General features: G+C 42.2%; 2 protein-coding genes across 3 annotated transcripts; one reads left to right on the forward strand and one right to left on the reverse strand.

Annotated features, from left to right (window-relative positions):
* Positions 1 to 1,337: 1,337 nt before the first annotated feature.
* Positions 1,338 to 12,059, reverse strand: LOC110488289 (SNARE-associated protein Snapin). Of its 2 annotated transcripts, XM_021560459.3 has the most exons (4): positions 11,839 to 12,059; positions 5,715 to 5,761; positions 5,182 to 5,300; positions 1,338 to 2,990 (listed from the first exon to the last, which is right to left on the reverse strand). In XM_021560459.3, exons 1-4 carry the CDS (start codon positions 12,057 to 12,059, stop codon positions 2,883 to 2,885), a joined length of 495 nt encoding a protein of 164 aa, XP_021416134.2. In that variant the 3' UTR covers positions 1,338 to 2,882. The 2 variants fall into 2 exon arrangements, with proteins under 2 accessions (XP_021416134.2, XP_090084509.1); XM_090228383.1 differs by lacking the exon at positions 5,182 to 5,300.
* Positions 12,016 to 17,831, forward strand: LOC110488286 (chromatin target of PRMT1 protein). The gene is made up of 6 exons (XM_021560453.3): positions 12,016 to 12,370; positions 13,022 to 13,105; positions 14,271 to 14,421; positions 14,769 to 14,952; positions 16,116 to 16,265; positions 16,425 to 17,831. The coding sequence occupies exons 2-6, from the start codon at positions 13,041 to 13,043 to the stop codon at positions 16,640 to 16,642; spliced, it is 768 nt and encodes a 255-aa protein (XP_021416128.3). The 5' UTR covers positions 12,016 to 12,370; positions 13,022 to 13,040; the 3' UTR covers positions 16,643 to 17,831.
* Positions 17,832 to 19,816: the final 1,985 nt, after the last annotated feature.

Genomic DNA, 19,816 nt, shown 5'->3' on the forward strand with positions numbered 1-19,816 from the left:
ACTCTCCATTGAAAGTGCCATACATACATGTCTGCACAAATTCTCTCCAAATTCATGTTCAGGGAAATTCAAGAAAGTCTGGTTTGATCTGAAAAACACACCAAGGACCATACAGTCAGTGTAAGATTTTTACTTTGTCTCAGCCTTTCCCTCCATCTCTTTCTCTCTAACTACCTCAACCTAAGACAACGCCACCATGAAACTCAAACGCAGCTGCCCTCACCCAATCCATTTGTATCAATTCATATACCTCTTCCACAAGCCTTCCCCTCTCGACCTTTGCCCCACTCTCAAATCCCTCTCTGGCATTCCCTCCTACTCCAGTTCAAACCCAACTGGATCACCTTCAACCTACCTTCTCTCGTTACAAAACATTCAGTGTTGACATAGGAGGCAGACACACTTTGCATTTTACCACTGATCCAATTATGCAGGAGCGCAATCCTTAAGAAGGTATACAGGTGAAGGACTTTTTAAAAAGAGTGGAGGAGCATTTCTAGCCCAGTCTTAGATTTGTTTGTTTCGCTTCATTCTCAGTTAACTGTAGACAGTCATGCTTGAAAAGCCCAGGAGGGTGGCCGTTTCTGAGACACTAGATCCGGCACGCAAGGCACCGATGATCATTCCATGGTCCAAGTTGCTTAGGTCACTTGTTTTGCCCATTCTAACATTCAATTTAACAGTAACTGAATGCCTCAATGCCTGTCTGCCTGCTTTATATAGCAAGCCACAGCCATGTGACTCACTGTCTGTAGGAGCGATCCATATTCGTGAATGGGGTGGTGTACCTAATAAACTGGTTGGTGAGTGTAGGTCAGAGCTGAGTTTCCTACAACGCTGTCTTTCTTGGCATGAAAACATGATTTAAAATGATTTAAGTTCAGTATATCCACATAAACATAAGGTTTGTTTGTGAGAAAGTTGGTGTTGTTTGAGAATTGTGATTAATATTACAGAGCAGAAATTTGAATTGCAGAGCAATCCCTCAAAATCACATTTTTCAAAGGTGTCCTTGAAGTTTACTGTTAAAATGCGTGAAAACAGTTTGCTAGTAAGAATACTGACTTGCCACCATTCATCTTAAACTTTGATACTGATCTGTCATCTTGAACCAATTAAATGTGTCTGCGTAAAACTTCAGAGTAAATATTTGGCTACTATAACACATTTCATTGTGTTGTCAGACCACTCCGCTGAAACACAAATAATGTTAAGGACCTCCTCTGATTGTCTGTCTATACACACACACAATACGACAATGTCATGACAGTAGTACTAATACAATTTCCTTATACTAAAATGTATACACTAACAGAGTATTTGCACAATTCACAATATAAAGGAAAATAGTAATGCTTCTGTTTTATTCAATTGCATCTACTAGGTACAGATGTTGTCACTAACATGATGTTTTGTACTATTAGGTATTACTACACCGTCGGAGCTAGAAACATAAGCACTTCGCTGCACCTGCGATAACATCAGCAAAATATGTGTATGGAACCAATAAAATTCGATTTGACATCAAGAAAAAAAAGGTTTGACACACCGTATCAGGCAGCGGTGCATATCAGCTGCTGCTAGAAGCGTGAAACAGTGACGGCTGTTTCCAAACATTCCTTGCATCTTTTTTTTTCTGCACTATATTATATTGCCGGGTCTAGTTACAGAGTCCATAGAGACAAAAAATACATCACCCTTCAGAGAAACCGGTTCCATCAATTACATATCTGTGGGCATAGCTTTGAATGGAATGAAGAGGCATCCATTCACATATTCTGGAAAGAGGTTCGTAAAAATCTGTATGCCCAAAGCCTGTAAACTCACATTTCCTTGAATAACTTGAGGATAACCAGCCACCCATGGTTCTACATTTAATCCTATTTGAGTTGCAATGTCTGAACATATTAAATGCATTGTTTAATTCATTTTCATGAACTGTGAAAAATAGTGTGACAAGTGATTGATTGGCAAACCTTAGTCAAACAGTGTCATGTGTTAAGGATGAACCATGCCCTCCTGTGGCCATAGCAAAGCTGTACATATATGCAATGGTGAAAAGCATGACTTTAGATCGCTTTCCAATTATTTTTATTTTCAATTCTAATTTTAGCTTGCACAATCTTAACATTGTATCAATTTGTGTCCGTTTCTGAAGCAAAGCGCTCCTGATTCTAATTGCTTTTGGCTTATTGTAAAATAGTAATTTATGACTATACAAGATATGTACTCGTTGAACATTAGCACAAAGCAGAGGTAAGGTCGGTGTTTCAGCAGATAAAATGAGCATAGTCTGTGAGAATGGAAAGAAATATTCCACCCAATCTCACAGCGTAGGCTTGAGTATGCCGGGACATTCTGAAATACAGATGGTATGATTTTCAATACCGTTTGCTATGCCACTGCATAAAAGTTAACCATCTATGATGTGCCAAATAAATGATCATCTCAGGGCTCCAGCTATGCAGCTAGATCAAGCTTCTTGGTTACAGCAAAGACAATCAATCCCTAATGGATCAATATCCCTGCTATCTAATATTTATTTTGTACTACAGCAAACCGTGAGTATCTGTCCTTGCAATTCGTTTATGTTCGCTTGCGCTTATTAGCATTCGCTATGGGAATTCACTAGTAATTTGTAATCATTTGTTGGGACCAACACACACATATATATACACTCTTTACATTTGAAAATAAATAGCGCCCCTTGTGCACACTGACGATAATCCCGTATACCCCGGTATGGTACAGGAACAGTATGAAGGTATGAAAATCTGGATACCGCCCAACCCCAGTGGAAAGTTGAATGTGAAAACTTTATTAAGTCCAGGAGGAAGGCAGACAAGTTGTGTTGTTTTCAAGGCTGAGGAGTGAGGCTGTGGTCATTGTTTACTAGGCGACCGAGGAGTGAACGCTCCAGAGGTCTCCAGCATGGTCTTTCGACGCGCCGTCTCCTTGGCGACATTGTGATTGAGCCGTCGCAGCCGTTCCTAGAGAGGGAGAAAGAGTGAGTGAAATTCAAGTGAGCATTGAATGTTGAAAGTCAGAAGTTTTAAATAATATACCACCTGAGCAGTGGCGACTCGTCATTCACGGCCTGAGCCGTAGATAAAATAAAATAAAACATGTTTTGGACTTGCCTGTTTTGCATGTTATTTTGGCATTAATACGTGTCACATATCAATTTGCAAAGAATGTAAAAATAATAATATATAATTTAGTTAATAAAGCCGCATACAAACATGGTCTCTTTTTTTTCTTGAGTAAGGCAGCTCCAAAATGCAGGTGTTTCAGCCTAGCTCAGTGCTTTCTGTGGTGGTGGGGCAAGCCAGCAGAAAATATGGAGCATTGCGCTGTGATTGGCTCAGTGTTCTGTCACTCATGGGGACACTGCGTCACTGCCAAGTCTAAGAGTAGACCTCGAAAATTCTAGCCCTTTGGGTGCTGCCATAGAGTTACATTAGAAGTGCCCATTCAAGAAGGCTCAAGGTCATTGGCCACAGATAAAATGACATCAAGTCACATATCTACAGTAGCTTTGATTGGACTGTCAAAATCATACTTCCAAAATCTTAGCTAGCAGTCATCATGAATCAAGTCGACAATCTACTGGCAAATCCTTGTCATATGAAGAGAAATAATGAAGAGAAATTATAGATAAAACATATCGCTGCTCATCGGCCATTGGACATAAACATTACACAAGTTGGAAATCGCAAATTAAAAAATGTGTGGTTTGGAAGGAATCAGTGACAGTGACTGTGTGGTCCCAAATTTGGGATTAAGGGGCTCTTTTCCAAGTTTAAAATGATTAACATTCAACATTGTCCATACACTGTCACTGAAGCATGATTTGTTCCGCGCTCAAAACAACTGTTAACTCGGAACTGCGGAAATATTGACTTCAGTGAGTTCAAAACAACTGGGAAGTCGGGAATAAATGAGCTCTGACTGGAAAAATACGTTTTGAACTGTCACCCAACTAGGAATTGTAAATCAGGCCTCTTTCTAGAGCTACGACCTGAAGATCAATGACAACATCATGATTCAACCTTGTTTTTCCCCCCCTGAGTTCCCAGTTGTTTTGAAAGCACCATAAATCCATAGAATGCCCGACTTTGATGATAACATTTGCGCATGAAGAACCACCCACCACCTTCCTGTTCAAGTGAGCACAGCACAACAAGGTGAGTCCAAAAATGTATTGTACGCTGCTGCATTAATTATCTAATATGCCAGGGAGATATGTATACTGTAGCTAAGAAAGTAATACTAAGTGTATGTTGTGTAGTAAGATGTTAGTAGCACATGTGCCTCACCCTAATAATTTGGTCTATTTACCCCTCTTAACTTTGCCTACTGTTCTGAATTGGTGGTACGCATGTAGCCAGCCTATAACCTGTTTTAGAGAAATGTAATCATTGAATATTGTAAGAGCTTTCATTGTCTGCTTATATGCCCCCTTTATTTATCCTACGGTTCTGACTTAGTGTACAGTGAGAACACTGTAAGAACGGCCCATGTTCTGAATTCTGTCGCTGTACATTTCAAAAGTGCTAAAACAATTGTTATATTGACTACATCCGTCCTAGCTAGCTCATTGTCTTAATCAAAATTACGGATTGCCTTTAATCTGCTTGTCGTCCCCTAATGCCATAGTTTGTACATCTCAATTGTCATTAGAAACCACATTTGTTTAAGCAAGTCAGCCATATCAGTTATGTAAATGAGACTGAATTAACTGTTTTGCTGCCAGATAAGTCTCAGCTGAAAGCCAGGAGTAGCAGTGGTAATGTGTTGGGACATCTTTATGTAGGTTTGTTGGCACCGTTTGTCACCATTATAGATCAATTCATGTATTGTTTAGTGGCTTTGCTGGCATGCATCCCAAGATTTACATGATAAAATGGCCACTGCACCCGAGTAGCTAGCAGAGCTGCATAAATGCAAAATGCACAGACAAGGCAGAATTGCCATGCCCATTGGAATTGAACAAATACACATTTCATCCACATATTTAATGTATAGATGGACACATGGGATGAACACTAAAACAATGAATTGGACACAGTGACACATAAAAAGAGTGTTAGGTAAAATGACAGGAGTAAAAGAAGGCCCACAAAACAGCACAGGCAAATAAGAAAGAAAGCATCCAAGCTCTTGCTTTGAGCCACTGACCTGAGCATTCTGTAGTATGTTGTTGACCAGCACCACCCTGCGTCTCGCATTCAGCAGCTTTTTCACATAGGGGTCCAGGTCTAGCACCACCTTCTGGTGCTCATTTATCCTGCACAGCTCTAAAAATGAAGGGATGAGCTGAGGATGACTGACAGGGTGGTTTGGCTAACCATAAAGAAAATTGATAAAAGACAGCAGCCATTTTGGTAAGGTATTCAGGTCTTATTCATACCTTCAACTGTAGGATTGATTCTGTATATAATTTAAAAAACTTTTTTTTATGATCTCATGAAAATCACAGGTTCTGAATAAAGGATATACCTCTTTCAATTTAATTACCCCCAGGCAGCACATGTCAAAATCTGTGGTTGTACTGGTCACATCACAGCAGCGTCTGCCTGTCTCACACACTGGTTTTCATGGGCTTGGCTAAGGGCTTTCTTTCACAGGGTCAAGTGCATTAACCTGGCACCACTCCACTTCCCTGTTCCCCCGGGAAGGCATAATAAGCATGTAAAAGTAAATAATTTTACCTGTGGCTAGATTGTCTATGTGTTCTCGTAGTTCCACCTGGCTTTCCCTATAACAAGAAAACACAATAGCATTATTCATAGAGAAAAATAGTAAAGTAACAATCATTGCTACTACAACAGACAAAGAGTGGTTACAGCAGACTCCATTGACATCTGTAGCATAGACCTACTTGGGCTACAGCAAGTAACAAAGTAATGAGGAAAGGAGACATCCAGAATGTCCATCCCTAAAAACACGCCTCTTCAATACAAGTGACTTTTCGTAGCAGGTTAGGAGAGCATTTTCTCTAACACTAACCCTTTTCCTAACCTAATTATCCTAACCTGCTACGTAAGATCTCTTAACTTGCTATGAAAAAGTTGTAGCTGATCCACCAACACAGAGAATAGTGAGGCACTGGACACAGGAGGCAGACTCAATAATGCAGGACTGTTTTTGAGTATACTGATTGGAATATGTTCAAAGATTAATCACCCAAGACTCATCATCAATGTTAAGGAATATACATTCGCAGTCACAGGCTTCATTAGGAAATGTGTTGATTATGTTGTATGCACAACTACAACTACCACCCTCGAAGCAGCGTTACCCTAACTAGCTAGCCATTTCACATCAAATCGTTACACCAGCCTACCAGTCATAAACAGCAGAGCTGCTGGCAAAACGCACAAAAGTGCTGTTTGAATGAATGCTTACGAGCCTGCTGCTGCCTACCACCGCTCAGTCAGACTGCTCTATCAAATCATAGACTTAATTATAACATAATAACACACAGAAATACGAGCCTTAGGTCATTAATATGGTCGAATCCGGAAACTATCATCTCGAAAACAAGACATTTATTCTTTCAGTGAAATACGGAACCATTCCGTATTTTATCTAACGGGTGGCATCCATCAGTCTAAATATTCCTGTTACATTGCACAACCTTCAATATTATGTCATAATTACGTAAAATTCTAGCAAATTAGTTCGCAATGAGCCAGGCGGCCCAAACTGTTGCATATACCCACCCTGACTCTGCGTGCAATGAACGCAAGAGAAGTAATACAATTTCACCAGGTTAATATTGCCTGCTAACCTGGATTTATTGTAGCTAAATATGCAGGATTAAAAATATACTTCTGCGTATTGATTTTAAGAAAGGCATTGATGTTTATGGTTAGGTACACGTTGGAGCAACGACAGTCCTTTTTCGCGAATGCGCACTGCAACGCAGGACACGCTAGATAAACTAGTAATATCATCAACCATGTGTAGTTATAACTAGTGATTATGATTGATTAAGTTTAATGCTAGCTAGCAACTTACCTTGGCTTCTTACTGAATTAGCGTAACAGGTGGGCTCCTCGTGAGGCAGGAGGTTAGAGCATTGGACTAGTTAACCGTAAGGTTGCAAGATTGAATCCCTGAGCTGACAATGTAAAAAATCTGTCGTTCTGCCCCTGAACAAGGCAGTTAACCCACCGTTCCTAGGCCGTCATTGAAAATAAGAATGTGTTCTTAACTGACTTGCCTAGTTAAATAAAGATTAAACAAAGGTGTAAAAATTATTATTATTATTATTTTTTTTTAAATCGGCGTCCAAAATTACCAATTTCCGATTGTTATGAAAACTTGAAATCGGCCCTAATTAAATTGGCCATTCCGATTAATCGGTTGACCTCTAATCCATACCATGCTGAGAGCCCGTACTGCAGCATTCAATGCCAGCAGAACGAACCCCAATGACTCGATGGCGTACAACACACACAGGGCAAGCAGGTACGAGCTCCACAAATCCATTAGGGACGCAAAAAGACAACACAGACTCAAACTTGAATTTATGTCAGACAACTCAGACTCATGTGGGAAGGATTATAGACCATTACGGACTAGAAAGGCAAATCCAGCTGTGTAGTGCCCACCTAAGCCTCCCTCCCAGACGAGCTTAACACATTCTATACTCGCTTTGAGGCAGACAATAGTCATTCAGGAAGACTCTCACTGCTTCGGAGGACCAGGTGCTTTTGCTCTCCGAGAAAACTCTGAAGAGTGAAAACTCACAAAGCCGCCGGTCCAGATGGCATCCCTGGCCGCTTCCTCAGAGTGTGTGCTGAAAAGCTGTCTTCTCGGACAACCTCTTCCTCTCCCAGGTTGTATTCCCCACCTGCTTCAAGGAGACCACCATCATCCCAGTGTCCAAGAAAAACAAGGCGACATGACTATCGCCCTGTCACACTCACCCCGGTCATCATGAAGTGCTTCAAGGTGCTGATCATGGCCAGCAGGCCACACACGCTGGACCCCCTCCAATTTGCCTACCGCTCCAACAGATCCACGGAAGATGCCATTTCCATCGCTATTCACACAGCTGTAACACATCTGGACAAGAGGAACACCTATGTGAGAATGCTGTTCAGTGACTACAGTTCAGCATTCAACACTATTGTTCCCTCCAAGCTCGACACAAAGCTCAGAGCCCTGGATCTGGACACCACCCTCTGCAACTGGGCCCTGGACTTCCTGACGGGCAGACCACAGGCTGTGAGGATTGGTAACAACACCTCCTCCATACTGACTCTTAAAGTCAGCCTATAGGGAGGAGGTAAGTGAACTGGCATTCTGGTGCCAGGACAACAACCTCTCCCTCAACGTCAGCAAAACAAAGGATTTCATTGTTGACTTCAGGAAGCAGAAGAGGGAACATGCCCCAATCCACAAGAACGGGACTGCAGTACAGAGAGTCAGCAGTTTTAAGTTCTTCTGCATCCACATCACCGAGAACTTGACATGGACCAACAACACCACCACTCTTGTCAAGAGGGCGTCTCTACTTCCTAAGGCGGATAAAGAAATTCAGCATGCCATCCCGGGATTCTCTCCAAATACTACCAATGCACCCTCGAGAGCGTCCTGACCGGTTGTATCATGGCCTGGTACAGGAATTGCTCCGTCCACGACCGCAAAGCCCTCCAGCAGGGGGTGAAGACGGCCCAGTACATCATTGGGACCATGCTCCCACCCATCCAGGACATTTACTCAAAACTGTGCCTGAGGAAGGCCTGCAGCATCGTTAAGGACCCCACACACCCCAGCTACGAGCTGTTCACTCCCATACCATCAGGTGGACGGTGTCGGAAGGTCTGATACCAAAAGGCTCAGAGACAGTTCCTATCTACAAGCAATTAGACTGCTGAACACTTGAACTGGACTGACCACCTGCTCTGATTCTCTGCACCTTAGCACACATGCACTTTATCACGCACACATGCACTCTATCACGCACACACAAATGTTACAACCAGACTCTTATTATAATTGCTAAATACTGTACAATTTAGACACTTGTACCCAAATATTGGAATATAAATGGTGCCTTCCTTTATTATACATATGCTCAAATATTTTTCTATTCTACTGAGCCATTTCCTTTATGTTTGCATTCTTATATTTTATAATTTCTTATTGTTGTTGCATTTCGAGAAGGAACCTGCAAGTAATTGGAATTGTAACCCCCTTTAAAGACTGGATGTAATTTATTATGTGTGGCAATAGTCATGTCTGCGTTCTGGAACTGCCTGCGTCCCCGTACAGAACTGTCCATGTAAGGTGCTGCATGAAGTAGATTGGGCGGGTACGCGGGAGTTGGACTGAGGTGATCTTGGGGAACAACGACGGATTTCGCTAGAGTCTTGAGACACCGAAGTTCATTGTTCAATTAACTTTTTGTTTAATAGTCAGGGGCGGTATGAGTGTAGCCAGTTCCTTTTCACTCACTATTCTTGTTTAATTTTGTGGTTCACCGGATTGGTCATCATCCTTGAGGGACAGTCGAACAACATGCTGGCTAGCCAAGCTAGTCGGTACAGCTACCTAAGCAGCTACCTACTCTACCAGCAGGATCCTATTGATCCTACCACTACATCATCACCGGCTTCCTGCAGTTGTTGTGCAAGTTCTCTCTCGGCACCGATGGAGCTCCCTAGTTGATTTTTCACCTGTTAAATCCTGTGGAGGGCCTGGTCCTCTCATTGACGGATGCCGGTTACCTACGCTCCCTCTGTCCGGTTCCCCTCTCTTCACTGGATGGATGGTAACTTGAATGTTTAACCCCTCTGTGTCCAAGGACAAGGGCCAAACTTATTAATATTATTTTCAGGGCGCCCCAAGGTTTTTATTGGTTGTAAAAAATAAAAATTCAAGTTTTTTAACTTTACCATCTACCGGCTTTTAGGTATATATTCTGGTACTAGTTTCAAACTAGCTTCAGCATACTAGGGTTCTAGGTTTGGAAAGTAACTTTAGCTACAGTATATTTTCCCCCGCGTTTCAGCTTTTTACAGGGTTTGATCCATATTTGTTATAGCCCATGTGGCTCACTAGAGCATGGCACTTGCAATGCCAGGGTTGTGAGTTCAACTCCCACGGGGGACCAGTATAAAAATGTATGCACTCCCTACTGTAAGTCGCTCTGAATAAGAGTGTCTGCTAAATGACTAAGATGTAAATATATATATTTGTAAAATTGCAATACTGTTGATTTATGAATCTTATTCAAATCATTTTCTAATTTTGAGGTTTTAATATTATACCAGTTTACAATTTCTCTCAGGGTTTTATTAGGTCCAGTATTATTCTGTATTCCTCCGTGGCTCATTGTTCTTTGTGATAATTGCTGTGTCTTTATTTTTTTTACATTCTAATTTATTTTTGACCATTGTCTTTAGTTTGAATCAATTCTACTATCGTGGAGGAAAAAGGTTGTGTTTGTCACTGTGTGGGTGTATCATGTAGTTTCCTAATAAGCTAATTATAACCTTTCACGTCTTATTGCTTATTAGGTGGAGGCACAGCATTATTCTATACATGGTACATATACAGTCTCATGGTTTATCTTACCCCTGTATCATTCATGGGCATACTGACTCATGGTAATACACAGTGTCCTATAGACCTACAGGGATTTACTTTATTTTTACTATTTTCTACATTGTAGAATAATAACAAAGACATCAATACTATGAAATAACTCGTATGGAATCATGTATGTTCTATTTCATAGTTTGGATATCTTCACCATTACAATGTAAAAAATAGTAAAAAATAAAATAAAAACTCTGGAATGAGCAGGTGTTTCCAAACTTATATATATATATATATATATATATGCCCACCCTGATATAACCCAGGTATTCTCTCTCAGTACGTGCTTAGTTAAAGTCATAACAAAGCTGCCTGAAGAAAGAGGGGTCACATAAGCATTTTGTTGGCTGGTGTATACCATGTGTATCCCGTACATACAACTAATAAAACTTGAAACTATATCGAAGCGGCATGTTTTTAGGGAATCTCTGTCCCTGATAACTAACGCCTCATTCACGTGCTATTCAGAACTAGGAAATGTCCTACTAGCTAACGGTTGAACGCAGCACGCGTAGAGAAATAATAATGCCGTATTATTGTAGGCATTAACTCCGCCATGGTGTGTTGGACAATGCTTATGGGGAAAATGAATGGCGTTTTTGGATAAACGCAAAAATAAGGTCTGTGCTAAAACGGCTTAGGAGATCTTATACGTTTTTGTTCTATGATCATCTTCAACAGCTAACGCCACCTTTTTGAGAATTTGTAATAAAAAAAAGCACATTAAGCACACAAAGGCTTCATCATTCATAAAGGTCATGCTGACTTAACTGACTGTTAACTCAAAGAACAAAATGCATTTATTCCAAAAACCCTATTATTTCCCCATTATTTTTTCCATATGGATGGTTGAGCGAACCAGAGGTAACTCATTCTGGGTTTTAGGACTACAAGCTAGCAAGCTCTATAACTACAACCAGTTAGCAAGTCAGTTTCCTAGTTCCGACTAGGGACGAGGAAGGACTGCATCGCTGGACTGTCATGACGATGGGGTTATCTTATTTCTGCGTTCAAAACAACTGGGAACACTGGCCTCTTTCTAGAACACGGACTTTTAAACCTAAAGATCATCCACGTCAAGATTTGACCATGTTTTGTTGGTGTTCCCAGTTGTCGTGAAAGCATCATATTTGATAGCAAGCTAGCTAGCTGTGAATGGAGCGGTATCTAGCAGGCACATTTGAAGTCGAAGCACATATCTTGCTACTAGCTACCCACCTCACTGAGTGTACATGAAGATCAAGCTGCTGGACAGCTGGTTTTAAGAGGTCAAGCAGTCCTTCTGCAATTGCATCTTTCCCGGACGGTGTCTCCACCACAGCTAGAGCGGCAGCCATTTCTCCTCCAGAAACAGTGACAACAACAAACGTAAACCCCTCCAGGAAGTAACTATGTGACGTAGCTATAAAACATCTCCATTTTCCGCCAGTTAGCACCATTTTGTAAAGAAGGGAGATAGGGAGAACAGGCTGTTCTCAGTTTTAAAAAAAAATAAAAAAAATAAAATAACGTTACTGTTTTAATCATTGTAGCTAGCTAGGATAGTTCGTATTTTAATATTATCCGAAAGAGCAAGGCGAAAGAAAACATCAAGTGAGAAGTGGATCCAGATCTTTCGGCTGCAACTAGCTTAGCTACTAGCTAACTCGTAACTGGTTCATCGCTCAAGTTAACGAAGATAACTAGCACAGCTAGTAGTTCGCTTGCTAGCCAAGTGAAACGAGTATTGACATAACAAGCACCGATCAAAGTAAGTTTCTACCAATCGTCTACTGAACTTGTTTCAGACAATGTTTACTTTTTAAAATAGTTTATAGCTAGTTAGCTAGCTAACGTTATTTACGTTGACTAATATTCTGACTCGTTGGGGACGCCAGCCCAACGTTAGCTCACACTGCAGGTTCCTTTTTTTGTTGTTGCTTACAGGCTGTTTATAGCTAGTTAATTAACTACCGCGAATAGGTAACGTTACTATAGTTTTTGTAGATGTCCCGTCTCTCGTTTGTCTTTCAAACGCAGTGAAGTCAACGCATGTGGTACATTTTCTTTCTTATTAACTGGACTTGTAACGTTATGTTGTGCCTGCAATGTCCACGATATGTTTATTTCGAGCCCGTGGCGTTTTCTTAATTAAAATTATGCATCCAATTATTGGTTAATGCTAACTAACTAGTTGGATCCCACAACTAGCCAACGCTAGCGATCTACAAACTACGTTAACCATTTTGCCAGCTAAATATAATGAATTATTATACAACTAGTTAGTTAAGCACAGATGAAATGGCCAACACGGGTGTATTTCCATCTCCTTGCTTGTGAAGTTTTTCTAACCAGTCCCCTCTCCCCCCTCCCTTTACAATTTGATCTATCCCCCCCTCTCTTGTCTGTTGCTTGTTCCAAGGAGTTCCAGTGAAGTCAAAATGAGTGCTCCCTCCTCCCAAAAAGTTGTGCTGAAAAGCACCACCAAGCAGTCCCTGAATGAGCGGTGAGACGCGCTACGCACTCTGACAGCACTAAGCGAGGCGAAGGGCGAAACAGTGGTACAGACGGCCCTAGTGTGCTCTACTACGGAAGGCCACTGTTGGGGACCTGACCAGACATGGACGCTAGACTGCCCAGGGCCGACGTGTGCTCCGCTCACTCAAAAGGCATGCCGTAGTCAGGATTTGCTGACAAAAAGTTTAACAAACAGAGTTTGGAGTGCAACATGGTGCTCCGGGCCAACCTTTTGTGTGAGCAGTGCACACTTAGACCCAAGGAGAGAGGGTAACGGTGATGCTTGGTAAGGCTACTGCCCTAGAATGGGCACAGGCTGCACTCCTGATATGCCCGGGCACTCCTCTCTGTGTGTCACACAACCCAAAATATACTGTACGTATGGGAGAGGAGAGACCAAACCAATGAAAAGGGGAGGGTGTGCCAAAGCACCCTCCCGCTCCTCTCCAACCCTCTCTACACACACAACTCTCTCTCAACTAAATGACTGTTTAGCCATTTGTCTCCTCTTCCTCTCTTTGCTACCACTTTAATTTTCTGTGCTCTGAAGTCTTTCTATAAGACTAGGTGCCCAGTCCTAGCCCGGACGTGACCAACCCCCCGCCCCCCTTCTATTCTCTCTCCCCCTTCTATTCTCATGCGTGGTGTGAGCACAAGGCACGGTCCGGGCTGTAAGTGGCTGGGTTGCCAGATACCCCTCCAGTCCTGGGCCTCCAACCTCCGCCAGGCCTTTTTCGCAGGCGGATGACATCAAAACAAGGTGGCGGGAGGCCTGTAAGTGGCAATCACTCTCCTCTCTTGAAAATCCTCTTTCTGTTCTCTCCTGCCTTTCTCATTCTTGTCTTCCAATCTGTCCCATCTGTTCCAGTGTTTCTTCTACTGCCTTTTCAGCCATCTTTCTACTTTGTTTTACTTTAACCTAAAATGTGCTGAATTGCTTCCAGAAGACATTTTGGGTTGTCAAATACTTAACACTGAGAGAGAGAAACAAAGAGAGTGAGGTGCCAACAAGTGGGGCATTCATAACACACCACAGCTCCTGTGGCCGTGTCCATGGTATGAGAAATGACTTGATTTGGAACCCTCCCTCCCCCTCCGTATCCTCTCTTTCCCTCCTCTTCCCCCTTCTGTCCCGCTCCCCCTCCCCTCCAAAGCTTCACTACCATGCTGAAGAACAAGGCGCCGACAGCGGTGAGTGTGCGAGCCACCATGCAGCAGCAACACATGGCCAGCGCCCGGAACCGTCGCCTCGCCCAGCAGATGGAGAACAGACCCTCTGTGCAGGCCGCCCTGCACCACAAGCAGGTGAGATAAGGTGCTCCATCTCATTTAGTCTTTCTGCAATTCCTCACGGTAAGATGAATTGAGATAGAAACAAATGGGGAGACATCTGAAGAACTAAACGGGTGAGAAGGAGAGAGGAATGGGACACCGGAAACAGGCCATGTTCTATATAAGTGTATGGTGGGGATCGGGAAAAATACTTTACACTTGAAATCAGAATATATTGGGAACTTGAAATGCTTGACGCAGACCTAGTAAGAGAGGGGACCGTAGAGCAAAGGTTCATATACAGATCACATAAATGCTGAGTGCTTCACCACCTCCCTATCCCTGCCACTTGGTATCAATCTTCCACCTAACCCTCCCAGAGCCTGAAGCAACGCCTGGGGAAGAGCAACATCCAGGCCAGGCTGGGCAGGCCCATCGGGGCCTTGATGCGGGGGGGTGCTGGAGGCCGGGGATTTTCCATTGGAGGGATGCGGGGGATGACCAGAGGAGGTCTGCGAGGCCGCGGCAGAGGAGGAGCCCTGAGGGGAGCTATGGCTCTGAGAGGTGAGCATTTGGTTTCACACTGCAAAGCCTATTTGGATTGATATTTTGGTACTATGTTAGACCTGAAAATGTTGGCCTCATAAATTGTTGAAAGACTACGACAAGGAACATTTTCTCTGAAATGTTCTACCCTGGGGCTGGAATATACTTTCCACAGCTTTTATGTTGGCCTTGTACTTTTTTGCATAGGGGAAAGGCACATTTAGTTATTTTAAGGGGTGACTTCATCTGTAAACTAGCTTGAACAAATGCCCTCTGCTGAGTTGAATGGAATACCCCAGCTGTCTGTCCAGGTGGAGCTGTCAATCAAAGTATGGCTTCACCCCCTGGTTTACTGTCCATCCCCTCAACCTGAGGGAATGTGGCTTTCAATCATGTAACTCCACTCTCCATAAACCCCCTGCTGTCCTGATTGGCCTGGCATCTTAGCAACTGTTGTGCAACTGAACATGTGGTGATGGATCTAACAGCTGCACTGTCCCTACTTATCCACACAGTCACCCCACACCCATTTCTACACACTCCTGGTGGAGGGGATTGATTTTAGAAACAATTTAGAATAAAACAATTTAAAAATGAAGGTAATACTTCAAGTGAAATTAATTTAAATAATCCTGATGTCTAAACGTTGGCTTTAATTTATCTGTGTTTATGTAATTGTGCCGATACAAAATGTGCACTGCTGTCGCATATCTGTTGCATACTGGCATTCTGTAAAAAAAAAAATTTAAAAACTTATTTTTTTACCCAATCTTGGTCATAGCATTTGAAGTTATATTAGTGCATTTACGGTCTCGCTAATTGTTATTCCGTCAGAATACCTCATGCCTAGCTAGAACGGAAGTAGGTGATTCGAGAGAATACATGGGCAAACACCTTGACCCTGTCTGTCAAGGCTAACTTAAAACAAGATGGAGTACAGTTGCAAAGCAACATTATTTTTTTTGCCCCCCCCCCCCTCATAGAATTGGAATACTTTAGCTGTTTTAGTTAGGTGTGGTGGAGATGGGGGTGAATGGTAAGCTTGCAGAAGGTTCTTGTATTCACTTGACAACTTTGTTCTTAAACTGAAATCTGATAGTTCAATTCCTAAATGCTAACTTATCAACCTTCAGCTAAGTCACTAGCTAACTGTTCCTTTATTTCATCCTGTGTCGTGATAGGGAATCGCCTTGTCCCAGGCATGGGCCAGATGCGTGGCAGAGGGGGTCCAGGCCGGGTGGCCCACCGTAGGGGGATGCGTCAGAGAGGAGGGTTTGCTGGTCGTGGAGGTGCCTTCGGAAGAGGAGCTGGAAGAGGAGTGGGAGTCAGGGGTATGGAGCTGGGATGATTTAAATCTGTATATTGACATGTCACAATCTACCTCAAGTTTCTTGTTTACATGAACATTTGTGCAGCAGCCATTTTGTTAACGCATTGTGATTCTATCGTAGTTTGGTTGGTGTTGTTGACCACCATCTCTCTGCCTCCAGGACGAGGCGGTCTGCGTGGGCGTGGTAGCTTTGCCGGCAGGGGTGGTGGCCGCGGTCGTGGGGGGGCAAGAGGAGGCCGGGGCAGGGGAGGTGGCCCAGGGATGACCCGCGAGCAGCTGGACAACCAGCTTGACGCCTACATGTCCAAGACCAAGGGCAACCTGGACGCTGAGCTGGATGCGTACATGGCCCAGGCTGACCCAGAGGGCATGGAGTGAACCTGGACCTCCACCACGAGAGCAGGGACTCTTTCAACAGACCCCTTAGTGAGACAGTACTGATAACATGGTGACATGGAGAGAAGCTTGTTTAGTGCTATTACTCCACACAAACGTAATGATAAACGCACATACGTAAACTCTGAGTGCACTGTCTCGCACTACATGGCTAAAATTTTAGATGTGATCACAACCTCGGGCTTAAATATGAAACCTGCTTACTCACTGACACACATACAAACTCACTCTAAAATGTTGGGCCTATGAAGAGAACTGTTTGAAATGGACTGTTTCCCTGAATTTGGATTTGACCATTCTATCAGTATCAGTGCAACGTAGACACACCTGCGGTTTTAAACCCTTTTTCTGTATGTGCAAGTGTGCATGAAGAACGCAAATATCTTCAACTTGAATGGATGACACTGACCAAACTAGAGACTTGAAGAACCAATATTATCAATGTTCCTGAAAGGCCTGCATTTTGGACCAGAATCTCTCCTGTCATAATCTGTTTTGATGCTGAATTGGACTATTACTGAACTTTGCATCTATGTCCAAATTCCTTTTTTCGGGAAGGAACCATGCCCCCCCCCCCCCCAGCGCCATAATCATGTCCAGCTAGCATCCACCTATCATATTTCGTAAACCTATTTTTTTACTACCATGTTTTTGTTAGGATTTGTATTTAGCAATGGATGCTCATTTTATTGTTTTAGCAGTAGTGTACATCGACTTGACTCTCGAGTAAAAAAAATCTAAAGAAAATGACCAGGGGAATTCTAGAGAAATCATTCTGTTTTTCTCCAATTTCATGCCTCCAACTTAACTTAAGCTTTGCTTCTGGTGAATTGAAGTATGTTGATGTCTTCAGTTGATATTCCCCTAACAGCATTTTATGGATGCTAGACATGCCAAATAAGCACCTACACAAGGAGGTGCAAAATATTTCCATCAAGTTGCAAATGTGTGAGTGGTCTTCCCTCCTGGTGTCAATTGTATACGTTTGAAATGGTCTTTAAGCTGTGGTTGTTGTACACAACACTCCAATGAAGTGAGTGAAAAATATTTTCAGATTGATTGTGTCCATCTGGATGAAATGATCTAAACTCCAATTTCTATGTAATTCCTTCTCCTACCTGGTTAGTGTCATAGAAAAGAGAATAAACTTTATATTGTCATCTTCTCTTAACATAGTTGTTGTTTGAATATTGGTTCCATCATGTATTCTCTCAAGACTAATTCACTTGGCTTTTTGGCTAAATCACCATTTACACTCACCACCATTTACACTCATTTTCACAAAAATGGATCTCTCCTACAGCGAGCGTGGTATCATTGGTGCCAGCCGCACTAGATCCAGTTTCTCAAACCGACACCCTCCTGGGCTTTTTACGCATGACAGTATAGGGTTTTTACCAAGCATGGTGCGACAAACAAACATCCAGTCACCGGCAGTCCTGTAGCCGAAAACACCTTATTGATGAAAGAGGTTGAAGGAGAACGCAAGAATCATGCAAGCTGACAGGTGGGCCACAAACTCACACACAATGATTTGTAGAGACCTGATCATATATCAATGTCTCTGATATGTTAAGACTTGGTAATCACTCTGGTACAACATTGCATTGTAGTTGTGATTAGCATTTTTTTTGTTCTTGAACACTCCCTGTTCACTTGTAATTAAAATGGCTCGACTCATGGCTTAATCACAAAGCAATTACTAAATACTGAACAAAAATATAAATGCAACGTGCAACAATTTCAAAGATTTTACTGAGTTACAGTTCATATAAGGAAATCAGTCAATTGGAATAAATTCATTAGGCCCTAATCACATGACTGAGAATACAGATATGCATCTGTTAGTCACAGATACTTAAGTGAAGCGGTGTGAAAACCAAGTCAGTATCTGGTATGACCATTTGCCTCATGCAGCGTGACATCTCCTTCACATAGATTTGGTTGTGGGACAATGGTTGTGGAATGGCTGTGTGAAGGTGCTGGATATTGGCAGGTACATTGTCAATCCAGAGCATCCCGAACATGTTCAATAGGTGACATGTCTGGTGTGTATGTATTTTCAGCTTCCAGGAATTGTGTACAGATCCTTACATGGGGCTGTGGATTCTAATGCTGAAACATGGGGTGATGGCGGCAGATGAATGGCACGACAATGGGCCTCAGGATCTCGTCACGGTATCTGTGTGCATTCAAATTGCTATATATAAAATGCATTTGTATTTGTTGTCCGTAGCTTATGCCTGCCCCGACCATAACCACACCGCCTCCATGGGGCGCTCTGTTCACAATGTTGTCATCAGCAAACCGCTCGCCCATACAAAGCCATACACGTGGTCTGTGGTTGAGAGGTCGGTTGGACATACTGCCAAATTCTCTAAAACGATGTTGGTAAAGAAAAGAACATTAAATTCTCTGGCGACAGCTCTGGTCAACATTCCTGCAGTCAGCATGCCAATTGCACGGTCCCTCAACACTTGAGATATCTTTGACATTGTGTTGTGTGACATCTATTTTTGAGAGAAGTAAACTTTTTTGTGCGCATGGAACATTTCTGGGATCTTTGTTTTCAGCTCATGGAACATGGGACCAATACTTTTCATGTATTATTTTTTTGTTTGTTGTAACAGGTAATAAATACAAATATAAATTATCTTTGTTAAGAGCCTAATGGCCTACTTATTGGTAGATCTGATGATTTTGAATATTCATATAACAAGAATATCCATGCATTTCAATATTTGCATAAGATATACACTCCCCTATGTATTTATTTGGACAGTAAAGCTAAAACCTTTAATTTGGCTCTATATGAGGTGACAGTATACAATGTCAAATGTTATTATTTTTTTCATTCATACAAGTATTTGGACAAATTCACTTATATCTTCATTACAAGTTTAGTATTTGGTCCCATAGTCCTAGCACGCAACGACTACATCAATCTTGTGACTCTACAAATTTGTTGGATGCATTTACAGATTGTTTTGGTTTTGTTTCACATTATGTTGTGCCCAATAGAAATGAATGGTAAATAATATATTGTGCCATTTTGGGTCACTTTAATTGTAAATATGAATAGAATATGTTGCTGAACACTTCTATATTGATGTGGATCCTACCATGATCACAGATAATCACAAATTAATTGTGAAT

The sequence above is a fragment of the Oncorhynchus mykiss genome, chromosome 30 (genome assembly GCF_057628025.1).
Source record: "Oncorhynchus mykiss isolate SJ-2025 chromosome 30, ASM5762802v1, whole genome shotgun sequence".
In the NCBI taxonomy this organism is placed as follows: Eukaryota; Metazoa; Chordata; class Actinopteri; order Salmoniformes; family Salmonidae; genus Oncorhynchus; species Oncorhynchus mykiss.

What these genes read in the sequence shown, in the direction of transcription:
- LOC110488286 (XM_021560453.3), top strand. Translation starts at nt 13,041, where the DNA reads ATGAGTGCTCCCTCCTCCCAAAAAGTTGTGCTGAAAAGCACCACCAAG. An exon ending in AAGCAGTCCCTGAATGAGCG is followed by an intron (nt 13,106 to 14,270) that starts GTGAGACGCGCT and finishes TCCCCTCCAAAG; the next exon opens with CTTCACTACCATGCTGAAGA. An exon ending in CCGCCCTGCACCACAAGCAG is followed by an intron (nt 14,422 to 14,768) that starts GTGAGATAAGGT and finishes TAACCCTCCCAG; the next exon opens with AGCCTGAAGCAACGCCTGGG.
- LOC110488289 (XM_021560459.3), bottom strand. Translation starts at nt 12,059, where the DNA reads ATGGTGCTAACTGGCGGAAAATGGAGATGTTTTATAGCTACGTCACAT. An exon ending in CATAGACAATCTAGCCACAG is followed by an intron (nt 5,301 to 5,714) that starts GTAAAATTATTT and finishes CTTCATTTTTAG; the next exon opens with AGCTGTGCAGGATAAATGAG. An exon ending in ACATACTACAGAATGCTCAG is followed by an intron (nt 2,991 to 5,181) that starts GTCAGTGGCTCA and finishes CTCCCTCTCTAG; the next exon opens with GAACGGCTGCGACGGCTCAA.